This window comes from Equus quagga, chromosome 19, assembly GCF_021613505.1.
Source record: "Equus quagga isolate Etosha38 chromosome 19, UCLA_HA_Equagga_1.0, whole genome shotgun sequence".
Taxonomy (NCBI): domain Eukaryota; kingdom Metazoa; phylum Chordata; class Mammalia; order Perissodactyla; family Equidae; genus Equus; species Equus quagga.
Genome location: NC_060285.1, coordinates 9,491,674 through 9,514,174, shown reverse-complemented (window position 1 = coordinate 9,514,174; position 22,501 = coordinate 9,491,674). Strand labels below are relative to the sequence as shown.

Genomic DNA, 22,501 nt, shown 5'->3' with positions numbered 1-22,501 from the left:
ATATAGGACACCTCGTTAAATTTGAATTTCAGACCAACAATGAATAATTTTTTTAGTAGTACGCCCCAAATATTGCATGGTGCATATCAATACTAAAAAGTTATTTGTTATTTGAAATTCAAACTTAATGGGGCATTCTGTATTTTGATTTGGTAAATCTGGCTCCCCTACACTGAGGTTTGTTAAGAAACACCAGCAACCTTTGGTGCCCCGTTCAGAATATACACAGGAGTGGCTTGGGGTCACTGTTCTAATTCAGTTCAGTTCATGTGATTGGAGTCCGGTTACCCCTGGAGGTGAACAACCTGGGGAGGGAAGATTAACCTAGAAAGACCCGTGGTGGGGCTCCTCTTCCTGGAAGTAGATTGGCCGCCAGAAGGAAGGGTTAACTCTTCACTCTCCGTATTTCCACCCTCCCTCTCTGAGGAATTCCTCCTTGTCTGCCTGAGCTTTCTTTGAATATTGCATTCTGCAATAAAGAAGCAAGTTTGGACAGAGGAGGGGAAAGGATGTGGGTGACCATTCTGTGCAGCAGGCTGCAGCTAGGGTCAGGGGTCAAGTCTCATGATGTAATACTAACGAGCCTCGATTTATTAGCACTTAATATGTGCCAGCCACTGTGCTAATGATTTACCTGCATTTTCTCTTTGGCTTTTCACAACAACCTGGTGAGATGGGCATTTTCCTCATTTTTGCATTCAGAACAGTTAAGGTCACATAGCTAGTAAGTGGCTGAGCCAGGGTTCAAATGCCAAGTCCTTGCTCTTAACCACTGTGCTACCCTGCCCTGCTGTTTGATAATGGTGCAGCAGGGTTAAACCGAGGAGCGTGAATGAGAAGCGTGAATGGCGCTAACCTGATCACAACCTGGGGAACGGGTTGTATACCCCTGTTACAAGAAGGGAGAGACAGGGCCCCTGCCCTGGGGCTTCTAGACCCTGTGGGATGTTAGGAGTCTCCTGCCTGGTGGAGTGTTCTTAACTCTTTAAATATTTAACAGCTTTAACAATTGTGAACCAATCCCATATGTACGTATTTAGCCAGTAGTTATTTCCTGAGTGCCTACTGTGTGCCAGGCACTAGCCATCAGAGCATATAAGCTGTAGCCTTTGCCCTCCTAAAGTTAACTCGAATGCTGGGGGATGTGCTGGAAAGAGAAGAGTTTTTGAGGCTGGATGTGCCTAATCTGGGAAGGCTTCCCAAGAGAGGTGAGTTGCAGAGTGAAAAGGGGAAAGAGAAGGAAACTGGAAGGGGCAGTTTCTCCATAAGAGACTCAAGAGCAGGAGCAAGAGGTTTTTGCTTCAAAACAGCAAGCAGCTCTGATTGGCAGGAAGAAAGCCATCCTGATAGGAGCTGAGTACTGTGTGGGGCCTGGAGTGAGCGTCCTAAAACTGGGTCCTAGGCAGGTGACTGCCCCCGTGAAAGAAGTAGCTTCGGACCCATCTGTGCCAACTCAATTCCCAGGCCCGCTGGGCCCCCACCCTTAATCACTGCCACTCACGTCTGTGCAGCACCTGCTTCTCAAAGACCCTGTGAAGTAGGTAGATCAGAGTGGTTGACCCTGTTTCACAGATGGGGAAACTGAGGCACAGAGAAGGAAAGGGGCTTGCCCAAAGGTCACATGGTTGGTTATAGAAAGACCCAGATCCCTAACTTCTGCTTCTACAGGCTACACCCTCTGACTACTGCCTGCCCGCCACCCAGCTTGTCCAGCTGGCAAGCACCCTTCCGTGGCTGTTGCATTGGATTCTTCCTCCTTCCTTTTCACCCTGAGGGAAGGAGTTTCCTTGTTGCCAGGGAGAGTCTGGCTGCTGCAGGCCGGGTGGGGGAAACTGAGATGGTTTCTGTGCAGAGACACCTGTGATTGTGGAGAGGAGGCAGAAGGACATACAGAGGTCCGACTGTGTGCCAGAGAGTTTTGTATTTTATCTCATGTAATCTTCAGAATAACCTCTTAAGGAACTGTCATTTTTTTTTTCTTTTCTGCTTTTTCTCCACAAATCCCCTCAGTACATAGTTGCATACTTTAGTTATGGGTCCTTCTAGTTGTGCCATGTGGGACGCCACCTTAGCGTGGCCTGACAAATGGTACCATGTCTGCGCCCAGGATCCGAACCAGCGAAGCCCTGGGCCACTGAAGTGGAGTGTGCAAACTTAACCACTGGGCCACCGGGCTGGCCTGGCACTGTTATTTTTATTGGCGAGTGATAAACAGGAAACTAAGACTCAGGGTGGATGGCCGCAGATCAGTTAAGGTTCTGAACCTGGGCCTCAGGGAGACGGAGCAAGAAGCCTAACTAGGGGACACTTTAAAAATATGATTAGGGCTTCGGCACGAGGGGCAAAGGGTGATGGCCAGTGAGGAAACAGCCCTGCTGGTGTGGAGGTGAGACCATGTGGAGTGGGAGGCGGGCCTCAGAGGCAGCCAGTCTTAAGTTATCTGCTCTCTGCACCTCTGCAAATGGCAGAACGCCCTCTGGGCAGCGCTGGATAGCCAGCATTCAGACATTCCCGTGTTTACTTGTGGGATGGGGGTTTTCCTGTTGGTTTTTTCCCCTTGAGTGATCTGTTTATTTTAGTGTCACTGAATGATGTGCTCTGCTTAAACTACAGGCAGGAAGGGTGCCTTCAGGGACCCAGAAATGAGTCCCAGGCCTGCCCTACACTGGCACAGGCGACCAGGGAGGTTGCTACTGCTGGGCTGCTAAGATCACTGTAACTGACCGGGGTGGCAGGTGGGGCATGTGGGGAGGTGGAGTTAACAGGAGACCATGTGTAGACTAGGAAACTCTTGGTTCTTGTTTGCAAGGGCACAGGGAGAGGACCAAACCACTGCATTTGGATGGGCTAGCACTTGGGAAGGACAGGGCATCCATTTGGTTGCTCGACAAGTGTTTTGAGGTTTACTGTGTGCTAAGCACTTTAGGAGAAAGCAGACATATAAAACACACCTCTGCTCTTAAATAGCCTAATAGTCTACTAAGCCATCATTATAATACAGTATGATGAGTCCTTGACAGAGGGTGTGGCAGAAGGGGCACTAACCCAGCCCCTGAGCCAGGTTAGGGAGGACCTGTGGTGCTGAGGCCCTGTCCACAAGCATGTCCAAACGCAGCAGGAAGGATGAGCTTGCACCGAGTATCCACCCATCTTTGCGTCCAGGCTCCCTTGTGACCGGCGGCTTCCATGACTGAGGCTGCTGGACGGGTTTAGAGAGTATTGCCTGTGCTTCAGGAACAGAGGAAAACTTACTGGCCCCCGACCTCAAAGAATGACCCTTGACCCCTGCATTGCTGGCCCACACCCAAAAGCACCAGCCACCCAGCTCTTCATTGCTTATCACAAACTGCCCCATTCTGTTTGAGCCTCGATAACCGTATAAGGGAGAATATTATCTTTATTTCACAGAAGAGGCCTTTGAGGTCCGAAGGGGTGGGATGACTTGTTTTCAAACCAAGGACGAGGAGATTACACAGCTTCCCCAGGTCCCTGGTCAGAATTACCGATGATGCCGTGAAGATTATACAATCGGAGAGGGAGGCTAATGGCCTAAGAGCTTTGATTAGCCCGGAGCTGCTCTTCTTTATTCCTGTTGCAGTGGGAGGAGCACGCCTGCCTGGTTGGTGGGGGACAGAGGGCTGTGGGTAGCAGGCCTGGCCCTACCCATCTCTGCCTGCTGACAGGTTTGCCCCGTTTCCTTCAGGGCCCGGCTCAGATGCCCCCTCTTCCTTGGCGCTTTATCAAATTTTCAATCCAAAAATGACTTTTTGTTCCCAGACGTGGCGCCTTGTTTGTGCCACCTGTGTGCCTGGCACACAGCTCACTTTGGGAGAGCCTGTTTCATCCTCAGGGACTGGGAGCTTTGGAAGAGCCAATACTCCATCTTATTCCTCTACATCTCCTCTGTAGGGCCCCAACAGTCACAGGTGGTCAATGATTCATTTAAAAGATTGGAAACTGTCTCCTATTGGCGACCTGTGCCTCTGCATCCCTCTAGAGAAGCAAGTTTCTGGAGAAGTCCCCTGTTGACCTGCATTTGCCCAGAGGACTCCTTCAATCCCCATTGTAACACGCTGTCTGGCAGCAGAGAGAAAAATGCTCTAACTTGGGGGGGGATTTGGGGGAGGTTTCATAGCAAGAGGCATGGTTGGCCAAGTCAGCAGCCTTGGTTAGAGGTTTGGGCAGCTGATGGGGTTGGACAGCTGGTACACGTGCCCAGGGGATGTGGCAAAGTCTTGGCATCTCCAGCTCACAGCACAAGGAGACTCAACTTTGCAGCTGGCAGCCTTTGCCACCGAGTAGAGCCCACTGTCTTCCCCCATTAGCCTCAATCAGCGCTTCCCCCATTCGAGCGCATCCAGCAAATAGTGCCAAGCACCTTCTCTGTAGCAGGCGTCGCGCTGGGCACGGGCTATAGATGTGAAGAAAAGGGAGGGAGAAAACCAGCGGTTTACATGTATAATGTTTGGAAATGTTACTGCTTTGTGAAATCTGAGTCTGATAATCCATTCATTAGCCACCTCACCACCTTGTCTGAGAGCCTGTCCCAATGCTTGACTTGCTCCTGATACCTTTTCCTATTCCATCTCAGAGGGACCGTTGACTTTATCTAGAGCTTCTGAGCTGCCTTTTGAAAGTCTGATTTCAATGCACAGTGCGAGAGGGAACCTCTCAGGGCAGTTCATGACCTGAGGGTCTGACACACTGCCCACCGCCCCCCCCCCCCCCAAACCTTCATCCCTCCACAAGTGACCTTTCCACATGGGCTTTGTGTGAGAGTCCTTGTCCCACTGAGGCTGGTGGATAAGGGTGTGGCTGCAGCTCCCGGGACTGAGCACTTCACAGCCCTGCCGGAAGCTTGCCCCAGCCTGTCCCAGCATCCCTGCCAAGCCTGGGCGCTTTGGCTATTGGATTCTGAGCCTCTCTCCTTTACGCTCAATCACTGATCCCAGGAGCCGGAATCTCTGAGCAGTGGAGACCCAGCTTCATGTCAAGGACAGAGGACAGACTCTGAAGTTGAAAGGTCTTGGTTTCTGTCCTAATCTGGCCACTTACTAGCTGTGTTCCTTTGGGTAAATCACTTTCTTCTCTGAGGCTCCTGACCTGCAAAATGGGAGGATAAGACCTAGATTTCTAGATGGTTTTGAAAAGCAAAGGAGAAACTGTGTGAAGCCTAGGGATATGGAGAAAGTATTGTACGAAGGTGAGTTGTCGTGGAAAGTGACTGCTGCCTTCTCTGTCTCCTCTAGGAGCAGGAGAGCAGGGGAGGGAAGTGCGGCCCAATTTCCTCCCAGGAAGTGGGGCAGCCCCAGCCAGGAGATCAGTTAGGAGAGCTAGGGGTCGCCTCTCGTTGTTCGGGTTCAGGTTCGAGGCCTCATGCAGGTGTGTTTCCTGTTTCCTCCTCTGAGTAGAGAGGAGCGGCTGTCCACTGCCCCCCACCCCATTTATCTGTTGGCCTTGATTTGGTGGTGGCGGTTTGTCACAGCTGCTGTTGGTCTGCAAGAGGTGGTGGCGTCTGAATCCCCAACCGAGGATCTTCTCTGGGATCTGCCATGGGCGGAGACGAGACAGGAAGGCGCAGAGGCTCCCCAACTCCCAAACCAGGGACCCCTGAGAGTCCCTCACACAGTCATCCAGAAGGGCCGCACGAGCCCGGCCCAAAGACGCCGAGGGCAGTCTGGAAAGACTCCCCAGAACTAAAGCTTTCATGGGTGGGGCACGGAGGGACAGGCTGTGTTTCTGTCTTCGGAGGAGAGGGAAGGCTAGGCTTGGTTCCTCTGAAATCTGACACTTTGTGTCCCTGAGACTCTGAGGATGGGTGTTTCCCAGGGAGTTCAAAAGTAGAAGATGGGGCCTCAGTAAAGGGGCGCCTTCTTCATGACCTTCTCTTGGTGGCATGGGTGGCATGGCCAAGTTTGTGGGGTAGCAGTGCGAGGAGGCCAGGCAACTGCCAGGGAAGGAGCACACGGCTGGGAGCCAGGAGCCTGCGTGTTCTCGGTCTTGCTCTGGCTGTCTCTTCTGTCACCCACCAGGTGACCTTGGGCAAATCATTTGACCTTTCCGGGCCTCCATCTCTGCATCTGTAAAATGAGGATAATTCTTGCCTTCTTGTTTACTTTCACAAGATTGTTCTGAGACTCTAATGCAAGAGTATGAGACAGCATTTTGGAAAAGATGAGTAATGTATGCAGATAAAAGGATTTCTATAATGAGGAGCTAACACTGTTGAAAGATAGGTGCTATGCATGTTATCCCCTTTGATTAATCCAATCCTCAGCACCCCGCAAGGGAACCTGGAAGTTCCTAGAGGCTCAGGGAAAGCACAGGGTCATGGAACTCACATGAGAGGCTAGCTGGGATTCCACCCAGGTTTCAGTTTAAGGCTTGTGTCCTCCTGCAACAAATGCAGGTTACCTTTGGGGACTGCCCCCTGGGGCCACCTCTTCCCTCTAAAACTTCTAGAAACAACGTATATTTATTGCCAGCCAGGCCCTGGGAATCTCACAGACAAGTTCTGGAGACAAACAAGTCCACAACTGCTAGCTGCTCTGCTCTGTGTGAGTCAGGAAAAGCAGAATTCTCTCTGCCTGGTGGCTCTGGTGTAGGTAGCTTCCAGGGACCTATATTGCCTTTTCAATTGCCACTTTCTGGCCCCTGGAACTTGTGCGCTCACTGACAAGCTGAGATCTTGATGGATTCCCAGCCAGCACCCCCCGCATCCCTCCATGTTCTCGCCCCCTAGGATGCTGCCTCACCTTGGCTGGTGGCCAGATCCGCCTCCCTTTTTTCAGAGTGCCAGTTCTGGGGCAAGCTTCCAATTGGCTGGAGGGGGTGGTGGAGGGGCAGGGCAGAGAACAACCAAACCTGGGGTGGGTACTGGCTGACGGCCTGCCTCTAGAGGCTCCTGGCACTGTCCTGAGCCCCCACCCCCGGGCTGAGTCACTCTAGCAATCCCTGCTCCCCGCCCCCACCACGCACCTCACCACCCCAGGCACCATGACCAGTCAGCCTTAGCCGCCTTTCGCAGTTTTCTTTCTGCTTCTTTGAAATCCGTGGAGTCTGTGGCCTTGGGAATGATCCCAGAATCTTAGCTCTGGAAAAGAGCCTGTGGCTTTTCTAGTTACTAGTCTCTCCGGCCCGAGTTTCCAATAATCTGTAAGCTCATCCCAGCACGGCTTGTACGGTGGTCATCATTCTGTTGGGCCCCTCGCAGTACTGGCTGGGCATGTGGGAGGCTCTGGATAAAGGTTCTTTTTGTTCTGTTTTCTAGCAGTGAGTCAGCAGATGGTTGGGGCGGGGGCAGGACCAGGGCTCTTTACCAATGGTGGGTCTTCAAGGACAGACTGTGAGTGTCCTTAACTCGTCCCCCTGCCTCCCAGGAGGGTTCCCAGGCTGCCTGGAGAGTCCTCACATTTGCTCATTCACTCAACGTGTTTTACTGAGGACCTGCTATGTACCAGGTTGCAGAAATATACAGACGAATAAAATGTGGACCCTGACCTTAAATCCAATGGGGGAGATAAAAAGAAAATAAATTGCAGTACTGTTCGGGGCAGGTTGATAGGTATTATTTATTGAGCGCTTAAATGCCAGACTCATGCTAGCCCTTTTAGAATACATTATTTCCTTTCATTTTTACAACAATCCAGCAACTTTCCGTTTTACACATAGGGAAACTTTCCACTTTACAGATGGTAGGGTCACACCACTGGTAAATAGTGGGGTTGGGTGGGGACTGAGGAGAGTCTGATTCCCACTGACCTCCAGGGCTGTGGAGGCCTCCCCGGGATTGACAGCTGAGGCAGCCAATGTGGAGCGGGGGGTGGGCAGAGGGCAGGTGTGTGCGAGGCCAGAGGCCTGGGAGTGCATGGACTCACTTTATTCCCATCACCCCAACGCCCTGTGACCACCTTCCCCAACCAGACCCCTCCCTGCACTCTCCCACTTGCCTCTCCCGGCACGCCCTCCCGGGTAGCATCACCTGGCAGTGGCCGTGAAGGCATCCTCACTACTTCGCAGAACCTCCCGGGCAAAGTGCCAACTCCAGTTGTCTTGCCCTGATGGATCAATCAAGAAATATCTCGGCAGGTACTTCTTGAGTCCTGCTTTTCTCTGCCCACTTACTGTCTAGTGCTCAGAGCTCCGGGCCAGTAACCCAAACCAGCAGCTGATCCTAAAAACCGTTTGTGTATCTTCATTGGATTTTTTTTTTTTAGTAGCTGATTTATCTTCCTAATTATGTTTAGCTTTAAGCTAATGTTAAAATGAGCTTGCATTAGATAATTTTCACTAATTAACACCAACTTAGTGCAGGGGAAGTCATCCCAGAAGCATGCTGTGGGGCAGGGAAAAGCTGGCCTAGGATCTTGAAAAGAACTGCTGTGCATACTCCCTGGTGGGTCACATATGGTTCTTCATGGCTGAATTAGTTGACCTTGCTCACATGGGTACAGTCTGTTCTCTCTCTGGAGAGCCAGCCAGGGTCTCCTTTGTGTGTCTCCTTCATCAACCTAGTTTGGGGTATGGGTGTCAAGAGTGATGGCCTTGTAGGGTCAGATCAACAGAAATGAGCCCCAGTGGGGCACAGCAGGGAGACGTGACCCGCAGAGTCGGGAACAGAGCCCTGCACAAAGGCCAAGGGGTCTAGGAGAGGAAGCAGCCGGGCTGGGCAGAATTGGGCTCCAGTGGCTGCCAGTGCAGCCAAGGAGCCTGGTGTCTAATGATGTCTAATTAGTGAGGCTGAAACTATGTAACACAGCTACAGACCGCTGGGAAGCCTCCGCTGACAAAGCCCAGATGCCCTGCTGGTGGTGTGGGGGCAGCCTGGCCTCCAGGCAGAGAACAGGACCCCGTTGGTCTTGGCTCTGCCCTCTTGGTGGGCCAGGGCTCTGGTCCAAACTGCTTCCTCAGCTCCCCGAGGGGGGCGCCCTACTGTGGAGGTATTCTTCTTTTTTTTAAAGATTTTATTTTTTCCTTTCTCTCTCCAAAGCCCCCCAGTACATAGTTGTATATTCTTCGTTGTGGGTCCTTCTAGTTGTGGCATGTGGGACGCTGCCTCACCGTGGTTTAGATGAGCAATGCCATGTCCGCACCCAGGATTCGAACCAACGAAACACTGGGCCACCTGCAGCGGAGCGTGCGAACTTAACCACTCCGCCACGGGGCCAGCCCCTATGGAGGTATTCTGTTTAGAGCAATGACTGCATGTCAGGCAGGCCTTGTGCAGAAAGGAATGACAGGTCTCTGTCCCCTACCCCCGTCTGCTCGGACAGACACAGACATGCGTCCTGGGGAGGGCACACGCTGCCCTGGGGGCTGGGCACAGAGCATGATCCTGGGACAGTCTTGGGGAAGAGTGAAACAGGGACCTCAACAGGGAAAGGGCATTCCCATCACCACAGGGATAGGGTGCTGACAGCATGAGTCAAGGCACAAGGGCTGGAGCCTGCCGCTATGTTTGGAGAACAGAGTAATCTCGGGAGGCGTAAGTTTATTGTCAGGGGAGGGAGTGGGTTGGAAGCACGTGGAGGGATTTCAGCCAGGCTGTGGGCCTGATTGTGTCAGCGGTCAGGGACCAGAGCGTTTGAGCAGGGGGCATATGTAGGGTTGTGTTATTAGACCCCCTGCCGAGATAGGAAAGGATCGGGACAGCATTAGCTTGTCCCCGTCAAGCTGACGCTGCGCAGCAGCAGACACCAGGCCCTGTGAGGGAGGAAGGGCAGAGCTCAGCCTCAGGCAGCCGCCACACCCCATTCTCTCCAGGCATCACTGCGTTTCTTTGCATCCTCACAAGAACCCTGAGGCAGCCTCACCTTACAGGCAGGGTTAGGCGGCCTGAGTAACTTGCCCAGGTCTCACTGCCACTGTGGGACCCGACTCCAAGGGCTGTGCTGTCCACACTGCAGTCGCTCTTGGACTGTGGGGCTTTACTGAAATGGACGTTGAGTCCAGGGGTGGGAGAATGCAGAGCGGGTGGGGCAGGGCCAGGCACTGTTCCTGGGTGTCCTCCACTGGATGGCTGTGCAGACCTCCCCTCCTCGGCTCTCCTCTCCTCTTTTACCCCCGGGAGCATAAACAGGAAGCTTAAGGTAAAGCATATTTAGTAGTTCACATCCTGCTGGTGCAGAAATTGGTGATAATTCCGATGGGGCCTGTTGCAGTCTTGACAACAAAAGCTGTCTTCATGATGCACCCAGGGCACTGAGAGCCCCACACCCAGGGATGAATCCTTTCTGTCCTCCAGCAGCACCGGCTCCCGGAGCCCCCTGGAGGTCCTCTACTCTGGTACCCCCTACTCTGGTTGCCCAGTGTGCAGGTGTAGACACCCAGTGTTGCTCAACAACAGAGGATCGTGTAGACTCTTCTTCCCTTAATTGAGCTGCCCTTCCCCTCAGTTAGTTCAAGTTTTGACCTTTCTGGAAGTGTAGTTCTCTGGGCTTAATCCCTGCCTGGCCTGGGCCTGCTGGGCACAGTACTGAGCAAAGGACAAACACCTCCACCTGGCTGTCCACTCGAAGGCGGCTCTGGGCTGCTGGCTCCCCAGGAGCTGGGCACGCCCCACACTGGCCCTCTCACCCCCTCTCTGAAGTGATGGCCCCTTTGTTCTGGGTTCAGTTGCTGAGAAGAGAAGAGGGCACCGGCACATACCTACCGCTCATGACAAGCCGGAACCTGTGCTCCTCACAACGTCTGCATTATCTCATTTAAAACGCAGAACCACCCTGTGAAGGCATCACCTCCCCACTCAAGGAAACTGAGGCTTAGATGAAATGACTCACTCACGGCCACACATCCAGTAAGGCTCTCTGCTCCCAGGGAGCGTATTCTCCTCCAGACGCCAGCCGTTGCTCAGAGTGTGATCCATCCACCGCCGCATCCAGATCACCGAGGAAGGGCGGTGTTCAGATGTGGTTTTGCGGGCCTGCTGAATCACAATCTCTGAGGATGGGGCCCTGGAGTCACCTGTTCAACAGGCACACCCCTACCCGCCTCACCCGGGGGATTGTTTGTACGCTGCGTGCTGACCTCAGTCCCTCTCTGGGGGAGACAAGAGAGGAGATTCCGCCAGTGGAGATGTCTGAGCCGGAGGCCAACCCAGCACCACCTGCCATGGGAAGGGAAGGCCTGCTCTCTGGCCCAGACAGACTGACTCCTCTGGGCTGCCAGACAGATGGCCATTCTGGGAGGCGGCAGCTTGACCAGTGCAGCGCTTGAGGGGAGTTACCCTCACTCAGCTTACAGCGAGTGAGTTGACTGACCCCTCGTAACTGCACGTCTTTTTCATGGGATCTGGTGCACACTGTCTCCTGGGAGGAAGGCAGGGCAGCCATGGGAGGTGAAAGTCGGGCCCCAGGCTTGCATGGGTAATCAGTAGGAAAGCAGGGAGTGGAACCCCCGCCGTGCCTCGGTGAGCTCCCATCCCTTCTTCCCCAGCAAGAAGTGACCATCGCCGGCACACCCCTGAGATCAGCAGGCTTGACCCGTGGCCTCCTGCTTTTTCCCACCCTGGAGCTGAGCGAGAAAGGGGTGGATCTTTGCCGGCAACTGCAGCCACACCTGCCCCAGTGCCTAGAGCTGCACGTCAGCAGAGCTGGGAAACCAGTGAGACAGAGAGTGGTGGGGTCCGTCTCTACCAGTGCATCCTGGTTTTGTGTGACTGGAGGTGGCCCAGGGTCCTAGCCAGAGTGGATCCATCCCCAGAGGCTATGTCCCCATCATCTGGGGGTGACAGCTTGGTGTTATAGGGAAGCTCAGGACTGGGGTCAGAAGCCCAGGCTTTAGTCCCACCTCTGCCAAGACCCAGTAGGGTAACTTAGCCTTGGTGCTGGGCTCTAGCTGTTAAGCTTCCTCCTCGCTCTGAGATTCTCCGAGTCTGGAAGGTCCTTCAGTGCGGGGACCAAGTAAGGAGGTGCAGCCTGTGCTCTGCATGCGGGCACAGCCCAGGGGCTTGGCAGGGCTGATGTGCACCCTGTCACAGGGAGGACGGCATCATTTTTGTGATTTGTGCGAAGGTGCTTGCTGTATGTGCAGGGGGCAGCCCTACCTGCTGGCCTGATGTCCTTGGTGCAGACTTCTACTTGTTGGTTAAGTACTGTCCTCACTTATGAGCTGGCTGCTCCTTCAAGACCTTGGGTGGTGGAGCAGAGGCAGAGAGAGCAGACCTCTGAGCTGTCGCTCAGACAGCAGTCTGGGGAGGCACCAACTTCTTTTCCCTTCTCTGCCCGCTTGAGGACGAGCTTCAATTCCCCTTCCAACAAGATGGTCTAACCAGGAATCTTGCTCAGCATGCGTTTGTTTCTTTCTCCACCCCAGTGCCTTGCCATTAATGAAATAAAAGAGATGTCTACAAAACTACATTCACACCCCACAAATAAAACAATGCACATAAAACAACCTCCATTTAGGCATTCATTCCACAAACATGGAAAACTGATTCTGTGTTGAGATGTCCCCCAGGTTGGAGACTCTGAGAAAATCACATGGTCCCTGCCAACAGGAGCCCACAGCCCAGTAAGGGACAGAGCTGTCAGCATACGTTACAGTGAAGTGTCAGGCACTCTGCTGTTTGCCTGGAATACAACGTGGGCAGGAAGCAGAGAGTGGGGAACATTGCGGGGTGGGGAGAAGTTCAGGAAATTGTTGGCTGAGTCATGAAAGATGCACAGGTGTTTCACCAGGGTATGGAAGGGTAGGAATAAAGGGCCTTAAAACTGCCTGATCTGTGCGGTGGTTCTCAAATGGGGAGGGGATGCGATTTTGCCCCCAGGAGACATTTATCAATGTCTGCAGACATCTTTGGTTGTCACCACTCAGGGTGATGCTACCGGCATGCTGCTAAACATCCTGCAATGCACCGGACAGCCCCCCACAACAAAGAATTAGTGGTCCCAAAAGGTCAATAGTGTCGCGGTAGAGAAACCCTGTGTTAAGGTAACTGTGTGTGATTCTGTGCGGCTGAAAACAAGGGGCAGAGGTGAGGTGGCCCAAGATGAAGCTGGAGAGGAGAGAAGGGCTGATCATAGGCCTTCAGATGCCAAGTTTAGGAGTGTGGACCTCTCTCAAGGGCTGAGGGACCCACTGGTTCACCAGTCTGTTTGGGGGCGATCACTGCTGTGAAGAACGAATTGGAGGGCAGAGATGGAGCAGGAGAGACTCTTAGTGAGGAAGCTATTCCAGAAGTTCGGTGAGAAATGCGGGGGGTCTGAGCCAGGGCAGCAGAGCAGTGGGAACGGAGAACTTGACCCAGAGAAGGTGCACAAAGGGATAGGACCTGCTGGAGTCAGGGACCGATTGGATTCGGTCAGTGGGGAGAAGGAGGAAGCCAGTAGACCCAGGCTTCTGGCCAGAGTGACCGAGAAGATGTTGATTTTGGAGGCTGGCGAACGCGGCTCTGTGGGGTGGAGATCCAGCGCAGCGGTGGCCGTCTAGTCTGGGTGATCCAAACCAGCGATGCCAGTCCCCGGCATTGAGCAGAGCTGCGCGGAGTGCATGGGGAAGGTGGATTCCCTTCCATTACTTTTGTGATCTAACGGTAATTAAGGAGTCCAGAAAGAGAATCCAAAAAGCTGGCAGTGTAATTCAAGTCGAATGACAGAGGGGACTTCTGAGGCTCCCTACCCCTCCCCCCTGCTCCCCCACCTCCACTCGGTCCCTCCACGGAGGAGACAGTGACATAACCAAATGCCCGATGAGGAGTATCACAGCATCAGAGCCTCTTTGCTGGTGGGACCGCAACAGCTTTACAGTCTCCTGCCGCCGCAGACTGGCCCCTCTCCCGGGTGCTGCCCATCAGTGGGTACCAGGTAAAGGCCCTGGGAGCCCGCCGGGAGGAGGAGGTGACTCCTCTCCTGGCGACATCCGTCTCCCTGGGTTCTGAGCCTGTGATGTCCTTCTTTTGAAACCCAACTTTCCATTTACACTGGGAGTCTTGAAGTTAGGTCTGGCGGGGAGGATCACGTGGCACATTAAACACCAGAGCGAAGGCGGGGCTGGTTTCCTGGGCCCGATGCTGTGGAGCCGGATGTCATGCGGTGCCCTCAGAGAGCAAAGCGCAGGGTAATTATCACTTCTCCTCCACAAGGAGATTGCAGGAGTCAGCGAGCAGTTGATTTTTTCCCACTACGGATCTTTCATTGTTTAATCGGTAGTGACGCAGTGGCTGGGTCTCACCAGGGTGCCGCAGACCAAGTCTCCTGAAGGCAGGGCCCTCAGGACTCTGCCTCTCCATCCAGTTTGTGATGGTCTCGTAGCACATCCTTTGGCAGGTGGGGGTGAGGGCTGGCTGGCTCCCTGCTTGCCTTTTCAGTTACAAAACAAAAGCAGGAGTGTGACTCGAGAAGCACATCCATGAGCCAGTGAAGCAATCCCCAGCAATGTATTGAGGGTGACTTTAAGCTGGACACTGTAGAGAGTTTGGAAATGAGCCAACAGTGGACTCTTGGCCCCAGACTGCACTTGGGAGACAAGATATCAGGAGCCCTACAAGATGGTGGGAAGCCGTGTTCCAATGGAATGAAGCCCGAAGGGTCATGTTAAAACTGTCCGTGCTCTGGCCCCAACCTCGTTGTACCTACCCCGTACCCAGGCCACTGCTCCAGGCCAACTGTTGTGTGTTGTGTTTGTTTGTTCTGGACCTCGAGTGCGGAGCAGACTGGACCTCAGTTCATGGTCCACTGCCACCCTTGGGTCATGCAAGGCCCCTCTTACCTTGTGTTCTTCTTGCCTCCCATTCCTTTCTCCTTGCATAGGCAGCCACCCTAATGTATTCAGTATGTGTCCTTGGACATGTCTGTATCCTTGAAAAACATGCAGCATTATTTTATGTAGAGCATTCTTATTTACATAAATGGTATTAGGCTACAGATTTCATTCTCTAACATTTCAAGTCAAACTATCCATTTTAAAAAGAACTATCCAAGTTACTGCGCATGGAACTAGTTCATTGCTTCTGTCTGCTACAAAGCACTCTGTCGTGTACATTCCTCACCGTTCTTCTAGAGATGGACATCTAAGTATGCCAACTCCTTGCTATTCCAAAGGAAGCTGCAGTGAATGTCTTTGTTCTTGCCCCCTATAGACCTGTGTAAAGATCCACGGGGTTCTCTGGGTGCACAGCTGAGAGTGGCATTGTAGTTACGCACACCCTGAAATCCACTAAGCTCTGCACAATGCTCTAGCGAATAGCTGCGCCATTGTCCCCTCCCACCAGCAGTAAATGAGCTCTCCCCTTTCCTCACGCACTAATGTTAGAATTATCCACCTTTCTAATTTTTAGTTAATCTTATAGTTGTAAAGTGGTATTGCTCTCTCTTTTATCTCTTTGCTTTAATTTGAATTTTTCTGATTACTAATAAGGTCTGCTTCTCTTTATATACTTATTAGCCATTCAGATATCTCCTCTAGGAATTACCTATTCATATGCTTTGCCCATTTTTCTAATTAATTTCCTGTCTTTTTGTTGCTGATTTGCAGGGATCCCTTGTATATTATTAATTTCTTTTCATTGTAGACATTGCAGATATCTTCTCCCTGTCACCCATCAGTTACCTTTGTCTATGGCATCTTTCTTTGAACAGAAATCCCTAATTTGTCAAATGCATCCTTTTAAATTTTATTTGCCGTATGATTTGTCCTTTTGGAATTTTAAGAAATCCTTTCTTACCTGTGTCATGAAGATATTTTCCTACATTTCATCAATTCCTTTATTAGTTTTAACTTTCACATTTAGGCATTTAGCTTACCTGAAGTTCACCTTTATATGTGGTATGAGGTAGAGCTCCACCTTTATTTTTCTCTATTTTAACAAAGCATCTATTAAGCAGCATCCTTTCTCCACTTAGTTGTGATTCTACCCATATCAGACTTGAAAGTTTTACGTATATATACAGATACATGTAAGTTTCTGGTCTCTCCATTCTGCTTCATTGGTCTATTTTTTAGTTCCTTCCCACCTCAGTACCACAGTTCTTATTACTATGGCTCTGCGGTATGTCTTACTATCTGGTAGGACACGTGTCTCCTGTTAAGCTTTTCTTTTTCAAAATTGACTTAGTTATTGTGGATCTTCATTCTTCCTTACCTCTTAGAAGTATTCGAGTTCCTTGAGAACATTTACTGAACTTTCATTGAAATTGCATTGGATTTTATTAATATGGGGAGAACTGGATTTTTTATTTTAGTTTTTATTATTTTTTCTGAGGAAGATTTGCCCTGAGTTAATATCTGTTGCCAGTCTTCCTCTTTTTGTACATGAGCTGCTGCCACAGCATGGCCACTGACAGCGGAGGGGTGTAAGTCTGCCCCTGGGAACCAAACCTGGGCCACCGAAGCAGAGTGTGCTGAACTTAACCACTAGGCCACTGGGGCTGGCTCAAGAGAATTGGATTTTTGTTGTTGTTGTTGAGGAAGATTCACCCTGAGCTAACATCTGTGCCAGTCTTCCTCTACTCTGCATGTGGGTCGCCACCACGGTGTGGCTGGCAAGTGGTGTAGGTCCGTGCCTGGTATCCGAACCCACGAACCCGGGCTGCCAAAGCAGAGCACACCAAACCCAACTGCTACACCACAGGGCCGGCCCCGAGATAAAATATTAAATCCTGTTATCCATGAACATGATTTCTCTCTTAGTTTATTCATGTATTTTTAAATGTCCTTTAATAGAGTGTTCAAAATTTCTCCATAAAGATATTAATTCCTGAATACTATGTGTTTAAGTTGCAATTTTGAATGGCTCTTCTTTTCTTTTTTTAGTTGCTTATTGCCGTAGTGGAAGAATGCAATTGATTTTTATAAGTTTTTCTTGTATCTAGCAATCTTGTTGAATTCTCCTATTAATTCTAACAGTTTTTCTTTGCATTCGACTAGGTTTTCTATAAAAAGATCATCTCTAAATACTGGTAGTTTTGTCTCTTCTAATCTTTCCATCTCTCATTTCTTTTTCTTGTCTTATTGCATTCATCAGGACCTCCAGTACCTTGTTGAACAGCAGTGGTGATAGCGAGTATTCTTGCCTTGCCTGACTTAAAGGGAATGCATCTGAAGTTTCTGTTAAATGTGCTTCATGTGGGTTTTTAGTAGATAGCCTTTATCAAGTTAAGGAAGGTCCCTTCTAGGCCTAGTTTTTTGAGAATTTTAATCACAGATAGGGATCTAGTGTTATCATATCCTTTTAAAAACTTTTAAGATAATATATGATTTCCTCTCCTTGACCCCATAAGTGTTATAAATTAAAATGATACATTTTCTTTAAAAAAAATTTTTTTTTCTCTTTTGGTGAGGAAGATTGGCCCTGAGTTAACATCCATTGCCAATCTTCCTCCTTTTTTTTTGTTTTTTTTTCTCCTCAAAGCCACAGTACATAGTTGTATGTGCTAGTTGTAAGTCGTTCTAGTTCTTTTATGTGGGATGCTGCGACAGTATGGCTGGATGAGCAGTGTGTAGGTCCACGCCTAGGATGTGAAGCGGCAAACCCAAGGCTACCGAAGCAGAGCATGTGAGTTTAACCCCTTGGCCATGGGGCTGGCCTCAAAATGACACATTTTCTGATGTTGAGTCATCCATACATTCCCAGGATAAACCTTCCTTGATTATGCTGTATTATGTTTAATGACTTATCCATGTAATTTTTCTTTTCAAATTCGTCAATGTGTAAATGGTCTTAAATTTTTTTCCCTATTTTTACTCTTTCTTAAATAGTAAGAATTCCTTTAAAAATGTTTAAAAGTAATATGTCTGCAATTATTTCTATAGTTATTTACTTAAAAAGTAAATATGTCTGTAGTTATTTCTCTTTTTTCATTTAGTATTTTGTTTGCATCTCCTCTGTTTTTATCAGTCTTGCTAGAAGTTTGTCTATCTTGTTTCATCTTTTTTAAAAAAACAGGTTTTGATTTGATGTTTCTAAAATACCTTAGAGCTGAGTTCAGATCTGCCACGTGCCAGCTGTGTGCCGTTGGCCCCTTTGCATTTACTTCCTCAGGTGTAAAATGGAACAACAGTCCTCCGCACTGTGAGGGTCAAATTAGGCAATTTACCTAAAGCACCTGGAACAGTGTGGGGCACATCAAAAGTGCTCAGTGCATGTTATCCTCGTCCTCAGTGCCTCTGTTTGTGCTGTGGCCTTTGCCTGAAATGCCCACCTCCTAGGCCCCTGCTAGCCCATGTGGCAGGCCTGTGCAGATTAGAGAAAGATGTCCCTTCCTCAGGCAGGCACAGCTTCCACTCACCCGCTCAGCCCAGTGTCCACGTGCGGTGCACAACCTGCGTACCCGTGCATGGCAGCCTTGCCCACTTCCCTGCTGTTTTCCTCCCTGCCTGTTTCTCATGGTGCCCAGTCTGCCCGCTCTTGAGGTTTCAGCCTCCCTGGGGAAGTCTTGTTCTTCCCTGGCTGGAAGTAATCGGCCAATCTCCCTTTCTTCCCCTCCAGCCTTTGAACTCACCTCAAAGGTCATTTCTGTATCTCTTAAGGCATTTATCTCATTTTGCCTTATGTTTTAGTTATTTTGTGCAAATATCTTATCATTTTATCATTCCAGCTGGATTAACCCCTTGAAGTTCGGGATTATAGTTTATCTGTCTTTAGATCCTCCCTCTGCCTGTGAGGCGCAGTAAATGTTCCTTGTAGGAATGGCTGAGTATTAAATGTAGGAGCTGGGAAGAGCCTTAAGTAATACTGTGTGAATGGTGAGGGCTGGTCTGTAGAGGCAGGGTGATGGTAGGGAGCGTGTGTGAAGGTGGTGGTGATGGTAATGGAGGGTACCACTTACTGCGCTTACAATATGCCAGGCACTATGCTAAGTGCTTTCTTGGTTTATCTCCCTGAGCCTGCACGACAGCCCTTTGAGATAGACGCTACTATTCGCTCCACTTTGCTGCCAAGGAAGCCGGGGCTCTGACGAGTCAGCAGTGGAGTTGGTACACCAGGCCTGGTCCGCCTGACTTCAGAGTTCAGGCTTTCAGTTACAACCACAAGCAGACTCCCTCCACCATACAGTGGTTACCGTGGATTGGGACTTACTACATGCCAGGCATTGCGTGTGTGGCTTTACAAACGATCTCTCTAATCCTGACGGCAGATGTGTAAAGTACAGCGTATCCCCACCTCGCAGAGGAGGAAACAGAGCTCCTCGAGGTTCAGTGGCTTGCCTAAGGTCACATAAATAGAAGGCGGTTATCACCAGATCTCTGTGACCCCAAAGCATGCCCTTTCCTCTGCGTCATGTGCACAGTGCTGGGGGCCAGCAAGAAAACCCTGCTGCTGGAGCACAGGAAGGGTGTGTAGGACAACGGAGGATGCTAAGGAAGGAAAGGCAGATCTGCCTCAGGCTGCAGAAGGCCTCGCCTTCCAGGATGGGTAATCAGGACTGACTTTGGAAATCAAGGGTCTTGGGTACTGACTGTGATTTGAGGGTGGAGTGGGATGGCCTGGACAGCTGGAGGCCAGGGGAGCTCTGGCCGGCCCTGCACAGCTGCAGGGAGATGCAAGCACCGAGGCCTGCAGAGAAGGTGGCGTGTGAGCAGCTCCACAGCTTGCGGAGAGGAGTCCATTCCATGCCTCAGTAGTGGCATCCTCTTGAGCCTGCTTGTTTCCCTAGGGCACCAGGACCAACGTTCCTCAGCCCCCAGAGCTCCCCTGATACGGCTTCTGAAGAGCTGCTGGAAAATCCCCAGGGTCGGGTGGTGGGGGTTGGTCAAGGATGAGGTACGAGCAGCATGGCCTGCACCTCAGGCGTTTCCCAGAGCAGAGAGCCTATCTCCTGGGCTCAGATGTGCTCGGATGTGGAGAACCCAGGGGTGGTGCAGATGGGGTTCTTGACTCTTGCCCACCAGTTACCCAGGGCCCAGCTGGTCCTCTCTGGGCCGAGATGTGTCTCTGTAGGTGTTTAGACATGGCGTTCCTCACCGGTGCCCTCCCCGTCCAGGTCATTGCTGTGGTCATGGACCTCTTCACCGATGGTGATATCTTCCAAGACATTGTGGATGCTGCCTCTAAGCGCCGTGTCCCAGTGTACATCATCCTGGATGAGGCAGGCGTGAAGTATTTCCTAGAGATGTGTCAGGGCCTGGAGCTCACTGACTTCCGTATTCGGGTGAGTTGTACCACTGCGGGGAGGGAGGGAGGGCAGGAGATGAGATGAAGACTGCCTCTGCCGCTTCCTCCGCCTCCTCCCCAGTTCATGGGTTCGGGTGAACATCAAGGTCTCAAGCCCTTCTGTCTGAAATCTTGCCTCATGAACTGATAATCCTAAATTACATGCCTAGCTAAAATTTATCCCAAGGCTGCTGAGACTAAGGAAGCAGCTCTGGCCCGGTCCTGGGGTGCTCAGCGTTAGTGTCAAGCTAGGGCTCTGGTTCTCTTCTGGGGGCTTTGGGAGCAGGCAGGAACCACCTTGGGCTTGTCTATGCCCCGAGCATGATTTCCTGGCTTCCTCCTGCTGTCCAAATGGGCTCCTACCTGTAAGGCCGCAGGAAGCAGAGGCTAGTGCCAACAGCAGCCAGCAGGCAGGGTCCTGTGGACAAGTGGGCTCCTCTGCCAAGTGGATTTAGCTCAGAGCCTTGTAGGCCCCCAACCTGTGTGACGGTGCGTTTCTCCTCTTCTCAACAGAACATCCGTGTCCGCTCTGTGACAGGTGTCGGCTTCTACATGCCCATGGGGAAGATCAAGGGGACCCTGTCATCAAAGTTCCTAATGGTAGATGGTGAAAAAGTAGCCACTGGCTCTTACAGGTGAGTTTTGCCAGGTCCAAGAAGGGCCCCGGAGGCCTTTATTCGTGGTAATAATTGTTCATGTTTAAGAAGATGCTGGACTGAAGCCCCCATAGTCGAGAGTTTAAGAGGTATTGTCTGACCCGATGGCAAAGAAGAGCCCCCTGGCCAGTCCCTTCCCTCAAACTCTCTGGCTCCTGGATTACTCCAGAAAGAGGGTCAGCTGTTACTGGCCATTCAGCACTGCCTGCCTTTCATGGTTCACAGCAGCCAGCTGCATTTTGAGGCTAACTGTTAGGCGAGATAAGCAGAAAGCGAAATGCACCAGACCTGGGAAAGAAATGTGAGGCTGTGGCATGGAAGGAATGCCCCCCGCATTCTGACTCAGAAGTAAATCACCAGGAACAGGAACTGTGCAGTCTCTGCCCCCCAAGTAAATTAACATCTAGGTGAGAAAAAGAGACCTGGGCATATGAAACAATTAATAAATGGCCTAAGTCCTCTTATGTGGTTAGTTTGGGGCTTTGCAGACACCAAATGCCCTAAAAATTCAGAAACAACTCAATAAGTGATGGAATGATATTAACAATAATAGCAGCTGCAGTTATTAAATGTCTTTGTACCAGGTACTGAGCTAAATGTTTTATATGCATTATTTCACTGGAGTTCCACAGCAACTCTGGCTGTAGGCCCATGAGCCCCATTTTACAAGGCACACAGGGTATAAACCAGGTTTGAATCCAGGCCTGACTTCTCATGCCCCTGCCTTGCACCCACTGCCTGCTTGCTCCATTTGAGGCCCAGACCTGGAAGAAAGAGAAGATTTGGGTTGGTGGAGGGAGAGCACCCCAGAGCACAGGCCAAGAGGTGCCTTCCACAGGCAGAAAGGCACCTGGCCCGGGCGACGGATCGGGTTGGGGCGGGGGCAATGGGTGTGGAGATGGGCCTGCCAAGGGGCTGCTGGCAGGGCAAGGCAGCAGGCCTGGGCACATGCATCTTGCTTTTCTGTCCCCATGTTCCCAGGTTCACCTGGAGTTCCTCCTACGTGGACAGGAACCTTCTCCTTCTCCTGACAGGGCAGAACGTGGAGCCCTTTGATGTGGAGTTCCGCGAGCTATATGCCATCTCTGAGGAGGTGAACTTGTACCAGCAGCTGAGCCTGGCAGGAGGTGCTGGCAGGCTCGGCCCCAACTACTCCTCCACTGTGGCTCGCAAGCTCATCAACCCCAAGTACGCTCTGGTGTCAAGCAGCCGCTGCCCGCCTGGGGAGATGATGCGCTGGGCCGCCCGACAGCAGCGGGAGGCTGGCGGTGACCCAGAGAGACAGGAGGAGGGCAGCGGAGGCGGCGAGTCTGCCCGGCGCCTGGAGAGCTTCCTGAATGACCTGGTCACGCTGGAGCAGGTGCTGCCCCCCATGGAGCCCATTCCCTTGGGAGAGCTGACTCGGAAGGATGGCAGGGTGGTCTCTCACCTGCACATGGACCTGAAGCCCAGACCCCGAGAGGCGCTAGCCCGAAATGGCAAGGGAGAAACTGCCAATGGGGAGGCCCCCCCAGCCAGGGAGAGCAAGCGCTTTGGCAGCAGGTTCTTCAGCCGACGGGCCAAGAGGCCTGCAGCGCCCAACGGCACAGCGAGCTCCTTCTCCACCGAGACCTCTACTGAAGTGGAGTTTATGATGGGGAAGAGGCCCAACGAGGGCTCGAGTGCCAACGTCTCAGGTGAGCCCTCCCCCTCGGGCCCAGTGCCCCCAGGCCCCTGCCCTTATCAGGAGCGTTGCCTCATAACTGCAGAAAGGCAG

The 22,501-nt window shown here is 51.4% G+C and overlaps 1 protein-coding gene across 1 annotated transcript in view; it reads left to right on the top strand.

Moving 5' to 3' along the window:
- FAM83F (family with sequence similarity 83 member F) overlaps nucleotides 1-22,501 on the top strand; it is a 31,558-nt gene that overhangs the window by 993 nt on the left and 8,064 nt on the right. Inside the window, exons 2-4 of the mRNA XM_046646439.1 lie at nucleotides 19,920-20,087; nucleotides 20,603-20,724; nucleotides 21,727-22,421. Coding sequence (XP_046502395.1) covers nucleotides 19,920-20,087; nucleotides 20,603-20,724; nucleotides 21,727-22,421 — 985 coding nt within the window. The remainder of the gene's footprint in view (nucleotides 1-19,919; nucleotides 20,088-20,602; nucleotides 20,725-21,726; nucleotides 22,422-22,501) is intronic.